General features: G+C 37.3%; 1 protein-coding gene across 2 annotated transcripts in view; it reads right to left on the bottom strand.

Moving 5' to 3' along the window:
- Window positions 1-14,267, bottom strand: part of taf1 (TAF1 RNA polymerase II, TATA box binding protein (TBP)-associated factor) — a 124,567-nt gene that overhangs the window by 29,837 nt on the left and 80,463 nt on the right. For both annotated transcript variants that reach the window (XM_073058162.1, XM_073058161.1), the window contains 7 exons: window positions 12,450-12,569; window positions 9,843-10,018; window positions 7,785-8,026; window positions 6,832-7,045; window positions 5,576-5,741; window positions 2,145-2,356; window positions 728-836 (listed from right to left, as the gene is read on the bottom strand). In XM_073058162.1, the coding sequence (XP_072914263.1) occupies window positions 728-836; window positions 2,145-2,356; window positions 5,576-5,741; window positions 6,832-7,045; window positions 7,785-8,026; window positions 9,843-10,018; window positions 12,450-12,569 (1,239 nt within the window). The remainder of the gene's footprint in view (window positions 1-727; window positions 837-2,144; window positions 2,357-5,575; window positions 5,742-6,831; window positions 7,046-7,784; window positions 8,027-9,842; window positions 10,019-12,449; window positions 12,570-14,267) is intronic.

The following is a 14,267-nucleotide window of genomic DNA, read 5'->3' on the forward strand; positions in this document are numbered from 1 at the left end:
ACTACCACTCAAATCATTACTGGACTTCCTATTCTTCTCCCCCGCACCTCTCAATGGTCCATCAGACACAAAGCATAATAAATTCACCCATTGTGTTCACTGTCTGCTCAATCTATTAAATATTCTGAATTTAAATTCCGTACCTCATTCAAAAACTCTTCAATGGGCTTGTCTGAATTGACTCCAGATGTTTCTTTCAACTCTATCTCAGCCAATTTCCTTCATTCACCTGTCATGTATGCTGCTCATTTCATACTTTAAATGACACTTCAGCTAAAGTATTGCACTTGAGTATTTTCCTAGATCTTAACCTGAGGCAATGTAAAATTTTAAAATCCCCTTCAAAGTCTTTGCTGATAATAAACTTTCATTCACATTTCCAAATTCTTCACCTATCTGTTCACTGAGCTTTGAGGTTAACTATGCTAAAACCAAAGCAAATTATTTTACTGTAAAGGGAAGCAGATTAAATCAGCAAATCAAATATTTTTTCTGAATGCATTCACAGCAAGTTCCTATTTTGGATAACAATAAATAAAGTGTTAAGAGCAAACCATTAGGAATATTGAAGAAATATAGTTTCATTTCTTGAATTGAAATTACAGTAATTTTATCTGCTATTCTAAGGCTGTTTTAAATCCTCAAATAATTCTGTAATTGTTTCAAAACTGGCTCAGACAGCACTAGCTATACTTCAGAAGGCAGTAGAGGTGAAAATAGCACTTACATTTAGGTAATCACAATGGACGGTAGTTCCTACCCTTCTGCGGCGTTTTGGAGGAAGCTGTTGTTTGGGGAATTTGAGAACCAAAGATTTCCTGCGTACTTCATCTGCACTGAATGAACAGAGAATAAAATAATATTACAGAAAGGATAAGCTTCAGAAAACAAGATGCAAAATTAATTGTGCCACAATTTAGATGTCAGGAAAAACTTTGCTAAAGCACATCACCAACTGTATTAAGTAGACTTAGAAATATTTCATGTGCAACAGTGAAAGCGCAAAATACAAGTTCAAATAATACAAGACGACCATTCAGCCCCTGTGCCTGGGCCACAATTCAACAAGGTCACAACTGCTTTCACCTACATGCACCACTTTCTGTAGTAACCACTTCTTTGATTTCATGAACATCTACCAACCTCTCCATTATGAATATACCTAAACATAAATAATGACTATTAGAAACACTCTACTAAAGAATGTGAAGAGACACACAATTCTTCTAATGAAATATTCTGGTGTAGTTTTAAAAGATAAGGTAAAGGTTTTAAAAATAATTTAAAATGACTTTAAAATAATTTTTAAAATAAAAAGCAAATATTTAGGAGTCATGCAGAATGAGCTTCAAAATGCTGGAATCAGAATGTCTGCATTCAAATGACATTAATAGAAATATTTTAAAAAGTAAGCAAAACAATAGCTCTGATCCAAAGCTAACAATTAATCCATTATCCATGGACACTACCTCACTTTTTAAAAAATATACAGTATTTCTGTTTTTGCACATTTTTAAATAATCTATTCAATATATGTAATTGATTTACTTATTTATTATAATGTTTTATATTATTTATTATTATTTTTCTCTCTCTGCTAGATTATGTATTGAATTGAACTGCTGCTGCTAATAAATTTCACATCACATGCCGGTGATAATAAACCTGATTCTGATTTAGTAACTACATCCAATGTTTCCTATTTTTATTTAAGTGATTTTTTTGGCAGTATAATTAACTAATATAATGCTCATGACCATACAAAGTTCACCTAACCAACCATAAGTACTGGCACAAAAGATCTGAAATGGAGTTCAGGGCCTTAGAACATAGTAAAAAGTGAGACCACGTGCAGTCTTAAGGAATGGGATATAACACTGATACGAGGCTCTCCTAGGTCTGGGAGCACTGAACAGAGGAAGTGATCTGGAAAGAGAGAGAGTGAGAAATTCCATTAAGTGAAAGCACTTTTAAAGTACATTTCATGACTTAAAGAGGGCCTGTAGTCTTGAATCAAGGTCCACAAAGCTGCCACAAACAGTTTTGTTAAATACTTAATTTTGTTTGTAAATACTGCCTTGGAAGATTTGATCTACATAGAATTCGTCTCTTGCTTTCATGTTAAATCACAACTTCTTACTTACCTCTCAATGAGCTGTTTGCCAAGAACGATTTTGGTTCCTTCTACTTTGATAAGTTCCTCATTATCATTCGGTATAACAGTCTTTTCAAGCTCCTCTTCTTGTTCTTCAGTCATAGCAACAGGGTTACTTGGAGGAGCATTTGTTTGGTAATACAAAGGACAAAACTTATTGGTTCTCATGTGTCCAATGGCACCACAAGCACCACATTTTAACTATTGGAAAGTAAGAGAAACAAGAGAGACTTGAGTTTCATACTGAGTTTCCAACTGTGAATGTTTTTATAAAATTCAAAAAAGTTCAAGTTCAAAGGAAATTTATTATCAAAGTATATATATGACATCATATACAACCCTGAGATTCATTTTCTTGCAGGCATTTACAGTAAATACAAGAAACACAATAGAGCCAATGAAAGGCTGCACTCAACAGGATGGACAAACAACCAACGTACAAAAAACAACAAACAGTGCAAATACAAAAATAAATAGTAATAATAATAATAATAATAATAATAAATTAACAACAAATAAAGAACATGAGATGAAGAGATCTTGAAAATGAGTTCATAGTTAATGAGAACTATTCAGCATTGGGGTGAGTGAAGCTGAGTGAAGTTATCCCCTCTGATAACTTGAGCCCAATGGTTGTGGGGTAACAACTGTCCCTGAACCTGGTGGTGTGGAACCTGGGGCTCCTGTACCTTCTTCCTACATAAATTACATTTTAGTTCCATAAATGATCTATAAACTCTAATCATAGTTCTTCTATCCTTCAAGTACACATCAGATATATGTGCATACAAAAGGGAGAGTTTATTTTTTAATATTCTCCACAAAATACATGTGCTCTGAAGACCATATGCAGAATGCAATTCCATCCCATCCTATTGACAGTACAGCCTGGGACAATCACTGGGGAAACAGATCTTGGAAAGTGATCAAAGGAAAGGTTGCGTGCGATTTACAGGGGAACCTGTAGGAATTGGTCTTCTCATTCACTTTCTGCTTTTTCTTTCCTAGTAGCAGATTTTGCTGGTTTAAGAGAAACTATCCAAGTGGCCTAGGCAAAATAACTATAGCATACCCTGTATTTATTCATTTGTTTTCAGTATCTGGGCATCACCTACAACCTCAGCATTTATTGACCTTCCCTGACTGTCCTGAACATCCTCTACATAGCACCATCCAGAGACAGAGAAGCAGTTTCAGCGACAGGTTACTGTCGATGCAATGCTCCTCAGACAGGATGAAGAGGTCAATACTCCCCAATGCCATTAGGCTTTACAATTCAACTGCCAGGACTTAAGAACTTTTTTTAAAGCTATTATTAATGCTTTTTGAGTTAGTGATTTAGATGCATATCATATTATTACTGAGTTAAGTATTGTATGTAATGAGTTTTTGCTATAACAAGTGTATGGGACACTGGAAAAAATGTTGAATTTCCCCATGGGGATGAATAAAGTATCTATCTATCTATCTATCTATCTTAAGAAGGTGCCTTAGATCTTCCATAGCATCGGAAGGATGTGGAAACTATAGAAAGGGTGCAGAGGAGATTTACAAGGATATTGCCTGGTTTGGGGAGCATGCCTTATGAGAATAGGTTGTGTGAACTCGGCCTCTTCTCCTTAGAGTGATGGAAGATGATAGATGACCTGATAGAGGTGTACAAGATAATGAGAGGTATTGATCGTGTGAATGGGCAGAAGCTTTTTCCCATGCCTGAAATGGCTAGCACAGGAGGACATAGTTTTAAGGTGCTTGGAAGTAGGTATAGAGAAGATGTCAGGGGTAAGTTTTTTTTTACACAGAGGGTGGTGAGTGCGTGGAATGGGCTGCCGGCGACGGTGGTGGAGGCGGATACGATAGGGTGTTTTAAGAGACTCGTAGATAGGTACATGGGGCTTAGAAAAATATTGGGCTATGGGTAACCCTAGGTAATTTCTAAAGTAAGTACATGTTTGGCACAGCATCGTGGGCCAAAGGGCCTGTATTGTGCCGTAGATTTTCTATGTTTCTATCTAATGAAAGGTCTTCAGCTTGAAATGTTAGATGCTTCTCTTTCTACTGAGCTGCTGAGCACTTAAGTCTGTTTCTCTTTCTTTTGACTTGCTGAGCATTTCAACGTGGTCTGCTTATGTTTTAGATTTCCAGTATTGGCAGTTTCTTTTTTCTATAATTTACAATACATTCCCATAGCCAAGATAAATCCAGCAACAATAAAGAACACAATGGGCTGTGGCCTTGCTGGGAACCTGCAGGTTGCTGTATTCTAATGTGTTGCTTTTGTACTTCTTGGTGGTAGATGTTACAGATTTGGCAGGTGCAGCTGGAATTTCCTGCATGTGTAACTCAGTACATTTGCAGGTTATGTGCAAAGTTAGAAAGAATTAATGTTTGGATTGGTTGATGGGGTGTCAATCAAGAAAGTGCTTTGTCCTAGATGGTGTTGAACTGATTCAGTAAGTGAAATGTACTCCATCATGCTCTTAGCACCTTGTAAATGGTGGAAAACCCTGGGGATATTTGGAGTTGAGCCACTCACTACAGGATATCCTGCTGGTGCAGCCATGGTTTTATGAAGCTGATTCAACTGAGTTTAAGGTCAGTGGTGACTCCCGGAATGCAGATGTGAGATTTAACCACAGTTATGATCTTGGGCGGATGGACCCTCTCATTGGAAAAGACACCACATGGCACTTAGTAGCCTTTGTCTAAGTTTTTCTGCAGGTACAAACTGCTTCAACTGCTAATGACTAGTGAACAAAACTGAAAACGCTGTAATAATCGTTGAAAATCCCCACTTCTGACATTATGAAGGAAGAAAGTTCATTGATGAAATAACTGAGAATGGTTAGGTCTAAGTGCAACTCCTGTACTTGTGTCTTATGGCTAGGGATTATTGATCACCAACAACATCATCGTTTGCTTGAAGTTCTTCAGCTTTACACTGGCACTTATATGCTAGACCCCACCACCTTAAAGATAGAAATATTCTTGGAGATACTCATCTCATTAGCTGTTTCACAAACCACCACCATCTGGCTTCATAGTTACAAACTGTGGTTGAATACAGTTCTGTTGCAGTTGACGGTCGGTCCACTGTACCTCAAGAATGCCCACATTTAAGCTGCCAGATTTTTTTCTAAGTCTATCTCATTTAACATTTTGGGAAACTCATACAATATCATGTCCTGAAATCTAAAACAAGATTTAGTCTGTATAAGGCTCACTCCAACCAATGCAACAATGGGCAGGTACAGATGGCACAGGTCAATGGCAAGGATAATCAATAGCTTTATCCCTTGATGGTGCCTTGCTCACATCAAGCCTAGATTCAGCCAGCTTGGTTAATAGTGATGATCCCAAGCCACTCTTTGATTTTGGATGATGAAGTCTCCACTCAGAGTTTATTCTGAAATTAATTACCTTAAGGTCAGGCCTTTCTTTGACTTTTTTGGGTTTCTTTTCTGGAGGTCCTTTTAATTTCTCCTTTTCCTGATTTCTTTTGAGTCTCCTAAGTTGCTCCTGAATTCTGCGTCGTTCTCTTCTCATTTCCTCACGATGTTGTTCATCAAACAGTGCAAATTTGCGGCTAACAGAAATAAGCACAAAATTGTAAAAAAAAAGGCAAGAAGAATGAATACTTTTTCCATCCATTTTCAATGTTTTTTACTCTTCATCCATTGCCTTCTTAGATCACAGTAAGATGAATCTAAGCCACACTGCATTCCATTCCAATAAAAGAATGCATCCACATTTTTCTTTGAATTGCTTAATGTGAACATAGAATTTTACAGCACAGGTAAATGCCCTTCAGCCTATGATGTCTCTGCCAAACATAGCAAATTAAATACCTCCCTTCTACCTGCACTCAATTCCATATTCCTCCCTTCTTTCATATTCATGTGTCTCTCTCTCATTCTAAACGTTAAGCCAGATGGTAGGCTAAGAACACAAGGGATATCTTTTCTTTATGAACAGATAAATCTATCTGTATAGAATTCAATCTGACATTTATTTGCCCAATGGCAGATTCTACCTCTTTCCTCAAAGTATCTCCATAAATATGAAAACTTGAACATTTCTACAACTAGTTTTTCTACCAACAATTGACATTTCATCTCCAGGCAATTTATAGTTCGGCAAAACCTGATTATCAAAAGGGACAGCAATAAGGTACAGATCAGTAACTGCAGTGGATTTGAAGTAATGCTTTACAAGTGAGAGGTAGAAGATTAACAAAAAGAAAGTGAAAAATGAAACCTCAATTACAAAGCACAATTCAGAATGTTAAGCCATCCCAAACATTACAGCTAATGAAGCAATCTGAAAGTAAAACAGAAAATTACCAAAAAAATGTATTTTTCTTGCACCTAGGTGAATGAAATAATTGGCCAGGACACTTTTGCATCTATCAAGAGAATCTCAGTTTATCATCTCCTTCCATAGATTATATTTCAATAAACTGATTTTGAACACCCCAATTGTCCTTTAATTTACTCTTTGCTACAAATCTATCCAAAGAATTATTTTCACTTCTGATTATTTCCACCGCAAAATGAAAACCAAGTATTATATAGCCTCAAATATTACGTAACTTCATGCAGAATAATGAAGTACAACTAAGGTACAGTTCAAGCTGAGGAGAAATAATTGCAATAATAAAATAAAATTCAACTTACATGAAGTCTTCATCTTTTGTGGTCCTTATTCTAACATATGCATCAATTACAGCAGCTTTCCTGACAGTCTCACATCTCACGTACTCCTTCCCATCTTCATCACGGAATGTACGATAGATCTTCAGCCGTCGTCCTGTAGCTGAGGAGTTAAGACTGGTAACAGAGGCTGTGTCATCATCTTTATGAAACACCCCTGGGGTTGGAGTACTGCATGCTAAAAGACAAAAAAAAAAGGGATTTGGATAAATGTCAGGTTGTTTAATGTTACAAAATAATATTATATTTAATCCAAAGATAAAAGAATAGACAGTAGATCTGAGTGGATTATTAGATTTTGCATTGAACTATCCTCTTTCTCAGATCCAAACTCAGCAAGATGAAAGTCAACTTACTCTGATGCTACATAAAACAAATTTGGCTGTTTTAAGTTAGTTCCTCCTTAGACTGGCCCTTAAACTGAGCCAATTATGGCACTGAAATGCAGTTTTAAAATGCAAACTGCAGAATAATCAAGAATGGTCATCTAAATTGGAGTTGAAAAAAATCTGAATGGACAAAATCAACACCAGAATAAAACTGAAAATAAGATTATTTTCCAACATTTATAAAATTTACTGTGCATACCAAAAAAGGATACAGTTTTGCTCATCTGTCTCAATATTATAAACAATCATATTCTGGAAAAACAGACACTGCAATTTTGAGTGTTTTTCAAAAAAAAAAGATAACTATTTAGGTTCAATTAACATTTGCGCCATGAACCCCTTCAAAGCTTAACATGCCATACTAATTTTTATTATCTTTCCTCACATACTGCCACTGCATAATTTCCTTCTTCTGTCCAACTCTGTCTTTAGTTTCTCTTATTCCAGCAGTCATTCACACATATGAGAAGCTAAAAGAACAATCAGTAAAACATTGCTTCTTCTGCAACAATATCAAATGTAACTCACATGAACCTTTCCTGTCTTTCTTCTCCTTTTTATCACGGTCTTTGTCATTTCCCATTTCTTCTCCCATCAACATCCTCTGCAGTTCCTTACGTTCTTGTTCCTCACGCTCACGAGAAAGTTGTGAGCTTGTTTTCTTATTCTGTAACATGTTTTCAATATTTTTTCCCATTTCCTCAAAATCACTGTCTTCTGCTGAGCTACTGTCTGTGTCTGTTGAGAGAACCTCAGTTGAAGATAGGACCCTAAAAATTAACAGAAGGAATTGAGTATTCTGAATTGTACTTGTCAATTGTGTAAAAAACATCTGCTGAATCCATTAATAGAACTGTAAAACAACTTAACCTTCAACTAACTTTGAAGTCAGCTCAGAGGTAGTACTGAGAAACTGGAGGTCAGTCCAAATCCTTTGTTTGGCATGAGCATGAAGATGCAGTGTAATAATGCTGCCACCTGAATGGAGTAGTTATTTTGGAATCAAACAAATGTAGGGCTCTCAGTACAATTAACTGTGGTGTTAACTGTTTAGGTTAACAAAATGGTATCAAATATATGGAACTCTGGTGATCTCTGCACCACATCATTTCTATGTGGTAGTCACATACAGTAAATGTAACCACCACATTGCATTAAATACAGTCTTAAAGTCAGAGGGAGTTACAACACAGTAACAATCCCATCCACATCAACCACCCATTTACATGAATCTTACATTAATTCTACTTTTTAATGACATACTTTTCAACCATTAGAAAATGTACTAAGAGTATGATTCACTTTAATGCTCAAAAAGTTGTCAGATAGGAACATATTTTCAGTTTGAAAAAAGGGAGTAATCCAACAGGTTAAAAACAATAATCCTTCAGTAATAATCACCTAGACCTCAGCTTTAGCGGATCTTGGGAGACAAGGTTCTGTCAACAGCATCAAATATTAGATCTAAAATGCAGCGAGCAGCACTTGGAAAAAGTATGCATATAATTCCATGTTGAGATTTGAAATGCTCAACAATGGACATCTTTAGCATAGTATCTAAAGTAGTTTTGGAAAAAATGGAATTACATTTGACTGAGAACGAAAATATTGCAGAATAGTCTTCTGATCATTTTGCAAATTTTTGCTGGAAAATAAAATGTGGTTCTTACAATAATGTTATTGCAAAGTACTTTGGTGCAGTTTGAAGTTCAAAGACAGAATAAGGTTTCCAGATGGTTAAACCAATGTCTGTGCTTTAATTTTAAGATACAAATAAAAGTAAACCCATCTTTGGCAGAAAAACTGTAAATCCAAAGGCATAATCATTAACACGTGGAAACTGATTACTAACAAGTAGTACAGTATATGAGTTAAAACAAGTAGTAATAACAATTGTCATTAATCACAAAGAAAACATGACATTGCCATCTGAAAAAATACAACTCACAAAGGACTGGATGACTATTGCAATGCAAATGATGCATGTTAACTCAATTTCAACGTTTAAGAGCAGCTTGGATAGGTACACGGATGGTAGGGGTATGCAGGACTGTGGTCTGGATGCGGATCGATGGGACTAGGCAGTTTAAATGGTTCAGCATGGACTAGATGGGCCGAAGGACCTGTTTCCATGTTGTACTTTTCTATGACTCTATTCAGTCTAAGGGACAAGTTGTATACTGACAACTTCATCAGAAAAAAAAAACAAGGGTTGCTTTCCTATGCCTTAATTTATTTCCTTAACTTGACCAAGGTGCATTTTAGTTCCACGGCTAAATTCAAGTGTTAGCTAATTGATAAAGATCAACTGATATAGGACATTTAGCACTGGCAACAATAACTTAGCAATATTTTTGATAAAAATAAATGAACATTTTAATATATTATTGAACTAAATCCAATTCAATCATATTTCCTCTATAGATGTGACATTCTGTGGGAAGGCTTCAAAACAGTGAAACTTAATGGGAATTAAACTTCTTTAAAATTTGAGTCTTCAAACGATATACACACCAATTCTAACATGAACCTATATTTGATGGAAGTTGACACTGAAGATATAAAATAGTAAGAATTCTTTCTTACTTGTTCTGAAGATCAAAAATACGTTGACACTCCTCCTTGTATCGCTCCTGATGTTCAGCCACTGAAAAACGTGATCCACGGGCAAATTTGCTCATGGGGGTATCTCCTGACCTGGCTTGTTCTGTTGACATTGTACGCACAACATCAATGACCTCCCATCGAGAAAGCTTTTTAATCTGTCAAGAAAAATAAAAGCATCAGCTTTAATCAAAAGTTTCAGATTTGTGTAATTGTTGCATATAATGATACTGTTTTTTTTATTTCACACAGAAGATATAATTCCAACAAATCAAGTTTATTAATGATTTCTGTAAGTTTCTAAAGATCCTTGTCACTCTGCTCCAAACCAGTCCAGTGAGAGACTTCTCTTCTCCTCACCTGCCTATCACCTCCCCAATACCCCTCCTCCTTCCCTTTCTCCAATTTTCCACTCTTTTCTCCTATCATATTCCACATCTAGCTCATCTGTGATGATTCACTCCTAAAAGAGTTAAATGCCTTTCATGTATGGTTTAAAAGGGAGAATAAAACTACAGCTGTGCAAATCCATGCAGCATCTGGTGACCCAGTAATCTCTGTCTCGGAGGCTGATGTCAGCATATCTTTCATGGGGTATCAGGACCTGATGGTGTACCTGGTAGGGCACTGAAAGCCTGTGCCAACCTACTGAAGGGAATTTTCAAGGACATCTTTAATCTCTCCCTTCTGCATTTGGAGGGTCCCACCTGCTTCTAAAGGGCAACAATTATACCAGTGCCCAAGAAGAACAGGATGACTTAATGATAATCACCCAGTTGCACTCATATCTAATGTGATGAAGTGCTCTAAGAGGTTAGTCGTGGCCAGAATCAATTCCTGCCTAAGCAAGGACCCAGACCTGCTGCAATTTGCCTATCATCACAATAGTTCTACAACAGATGCAATCTCACTGGCTCTCGACTCAGGCTTGGATTAGACAATAGCAATATCTATGTCAGACTGCTGCTTATTTATTACATCTCAGTGTTCAACACAATCTCAGTACTAATCAACAAACTCCAAAACCTGGGCCACTGTGCTCGTTCTGTAACTGGATCCTTGACTTCCACATCGGGAGACCACAGTCTGCGTGCATCAGAAATAACATTTCCTCCACACTGACAATCAACACTGGCAAACCTCAAGGATGCGTGCTTATCCCACTGCTCTTCTGTCTCTACACCCATGACTGTATAGCTAGGCACAGCTCAACTGCCATCTATAAATTTGCCAATGATACAACTATTGTTGGCTGAATTTCAGACAGTGGTGAGGAGGCGTACAGGAGTGGCATAAACAGTGGGGCTGTAAGATTTGTGAATCCTGTACAATTTCCTTTACTTCTGCATAAATGTGACCTAAAATGTGATCATATCTTCATGTAAGCCCTAAAACTAGATAAACACACACACACACACACACACACACACACACACACACACACACACACACACTCACAGAGAAATAGAGAAAATTCTACAGGGTTCACAAACTTTCTAGCACCACTGTAGATCAATTGGTTTGAGTGGTGTTGAAACAAAAACCTTGCCCCCAACGTCATTAAAACTAAGGAATTAACAGTGGACTTCAGGAAGGTAGAAGTCAAGGAACACACACCAGTCCTCATTGAGGGATCAGCAGTGGAAAGGTTGGGCAGATTCAAGTTCCTGGGGATCAACATTTCTGAAGATCTATCCTGGGCCCAACATATTGATGCAATTACAAAGAAGTAACAACAGTGGATATATTTCATTAGGCATTTGAGAAGACTTGGTATGTTACCAAAGACGCTCACAAATTTCTACAGTTGTACTGTACCATGGAGAACATTCTCACTGGTTGTTGCACCACCATCTGGTATGCACAGGATCAGAAAAAGCTACAGAAAGTTGGAAACTCAGCCATCATGTGCACTAGTCTCCTGAGCGAGGCGTACCTTCAAAAGGTGATGACTCAAAAAGGTGCTATCCATCATAAGGACCCCATCACCCAGGACATGCCACCTTCTCATTGCTACCATCAAGGAGAAGGTACTGGAGCCTTAAGACACACATTCAATGTTTCAGGAGCAGCTTCTTCTCCACCGCCATCAGATTTTTGAATGGACAATGAACCCATGCACACTTTATTTGCTCTCTTTTTGCACTACTTATTTAATTAAATTTTATATATGTGTATTGTGTGTGTGTGTGTGTGTGTATATATATATATATATATATTATAATTTTAAAAATTTATATATTGCAATGTACTGCTGCCACAAAACAATGTATTTCACAACACATGCCAGTGATATTAAACCTGATTCCCTTTACCACCTATCCCCTTCAGCTTCTTACATCATCCCCCTCTCCCACCTACCTAGTTTCATTTGTCACCTTTGTGCTTGTACTCCTTCCCTTCCACCCATCATCTTAATCTGACTTCTTCCCCTTTCCTTCCCAATTCTGATGAAAGGTTTCGGCATGAAATGCTGACTATTTACTTATTTCCATAGGTGCTACTTGACCTGCTAAGTTCCTCCAGCATTCTGTATGTGTTACAGTGAAAGACTTATTCCTGGTAAAATTGTACAATGGAACAACTTACTTCTTCCTCAGGAACTCCGAACTTCCGAAGAAGCTGTTTGGCATTTTTCAAAGATAGTCGCCGCAGGTCCGCATCTGTTCCTGTCACTGTCTTCTTCACTGGTTGAGGCTGATTGTCATCCTGGAAATCAAGTCAAATTTTAAAATATATTTTGTACTTACTCATAAAATTTAAAGCAGTAAAGGAGCACCCAGGGGAAAATGTACATAGTATTTACAGACTGTGGCAAAGTTGAACCTGGGTCGTTGGTGCTGTAATAGCTATGTAACCACTGGAACTATAACCACTATGCTATGATGCCTAATTTATGGTGGAATCAAATTAGACCTTCTCTCAGCACTGGTTATCAACAGTGAGATCCTGTATAGACTTTCTACTAGCATCAAATTCATTCTACCCTTTGGTTTTATGTTGCATCACAACATTTATGGGTTTAAAGGTAATTACTGGGATCCACCTCCCAAGTCTGCTCACATGCAAAGTAGATTTTATTAAATAACTAACATAAATTTTAAAAAAATTCTTTTGTGTTAGTATGCTCCATTATCCAAAGTTCATAAGATTCGTAACAAAAAGTTCTCAACACTGTCCAAAAAAGTAATAACTGTTGCATTGGCATCAAAAACTTTAATAAATAAAATTCTTCATGAGAATTCCTGGATGCAAAAACTTGCCACATTCTGAGCACAAGTTATCAATCCAATTTACTCAATATAGTCAGTTGGAAGCATATAGGTACAGTGGCATGCAAACGCTTGGGCACCCCTGGTCAAAATTTCTGTTACTGTGAATAGCTAAGCAAGTAAAAGATGACCTGATTTCCAAAAGGCATAAAGCTAAAGATGACACATTTCTTTTAACATTTTAAGCAAGATTACTTCTTTTATTTCCCTCTTTTACAGTTTCAAAATAACAAAAAAAGGAAAAGGGCCCGAAGCAAAAATTTGGGCACCCTGCATGGTCAGTACTTAGTAACATCCCCTTTGGCAAGTATCACAGCTTGTAAACGCTTTCTGTAGCCAGCTAAGTCTTTCAATTCTTGTTTGGGGGATTTTTGCCCATTCTTCCTTGCAAAAGCCTTCTAGTTCTGTGAGATTCTTGGGCCATCTTGCATGCACTGCTCTTTTGAGGTCTATCCACAGATTTTCGATGATGTTTAGGTCAGGGGACTGAGGGCCATGGCAAAACCTTCAGCTCACGCCTCTTGAGGTAGTCCATTGTGGATTTTGAGGTGTGTTTAGGATCATTATCCTGTTGTAGAAGCCATCCTCTTTTCATCTTCAGCTTTTTTACAGATGGTGTGATGTTTGCTTCCAGAATTTGCTGGTATTTAATTGAATTCATTCTTCCCTCTACAAGTGAAATGTTCCCCGTGCCACTGGCTGCAACACAATCCCAAAGCATGATTGACCCACCCCCGTGCTTAACAGTTGGAGAGGTGTTCTTTTCATGAAATTCTGCACCCTTTTTTCGCCAAGCATACCTTTGCTCATTGTGGCTAAAAAGTTCTATATTAACTTCATCAGTCCACAGGACTTGTTTCCAAAATGCATCGGGCTTGTTTAGATGTTCCTTTGAAAACTTCTGATGCTGAATTCTGTGGTGAGGATAAGGGAAAGGTTTTCTTCTGATGACTCTTCCATGAAGGTCATATTTGTGTTGGGACAAGGTTTGAGGAGTCAGGGTTATTTATAAAGCTTTGAAATTTGAATCATCTGGCCTTTCCTAACAATGACTGTGACGAGCCATAGCCCTAACAAGCTAATTAAGGTCTGAGACCTTGGTAAAAGTTATCTGAGAGCTCAAATGTCTTGAGGT

This window comes from Hemitrygon akajei, chromosome 10, assembly GCF_048418815.1.
Source record: "Hemitrygon akajei chromosome 10, sHemAka1.3, whole genome shotgun sequence".
Lineage (NCBI taxonomy): Eukaryota > Metazoa > Chordata > Chondrichthyes > Myliobatiformes > Dasyatidae > Hemitrygon > Hemitrygon akajei.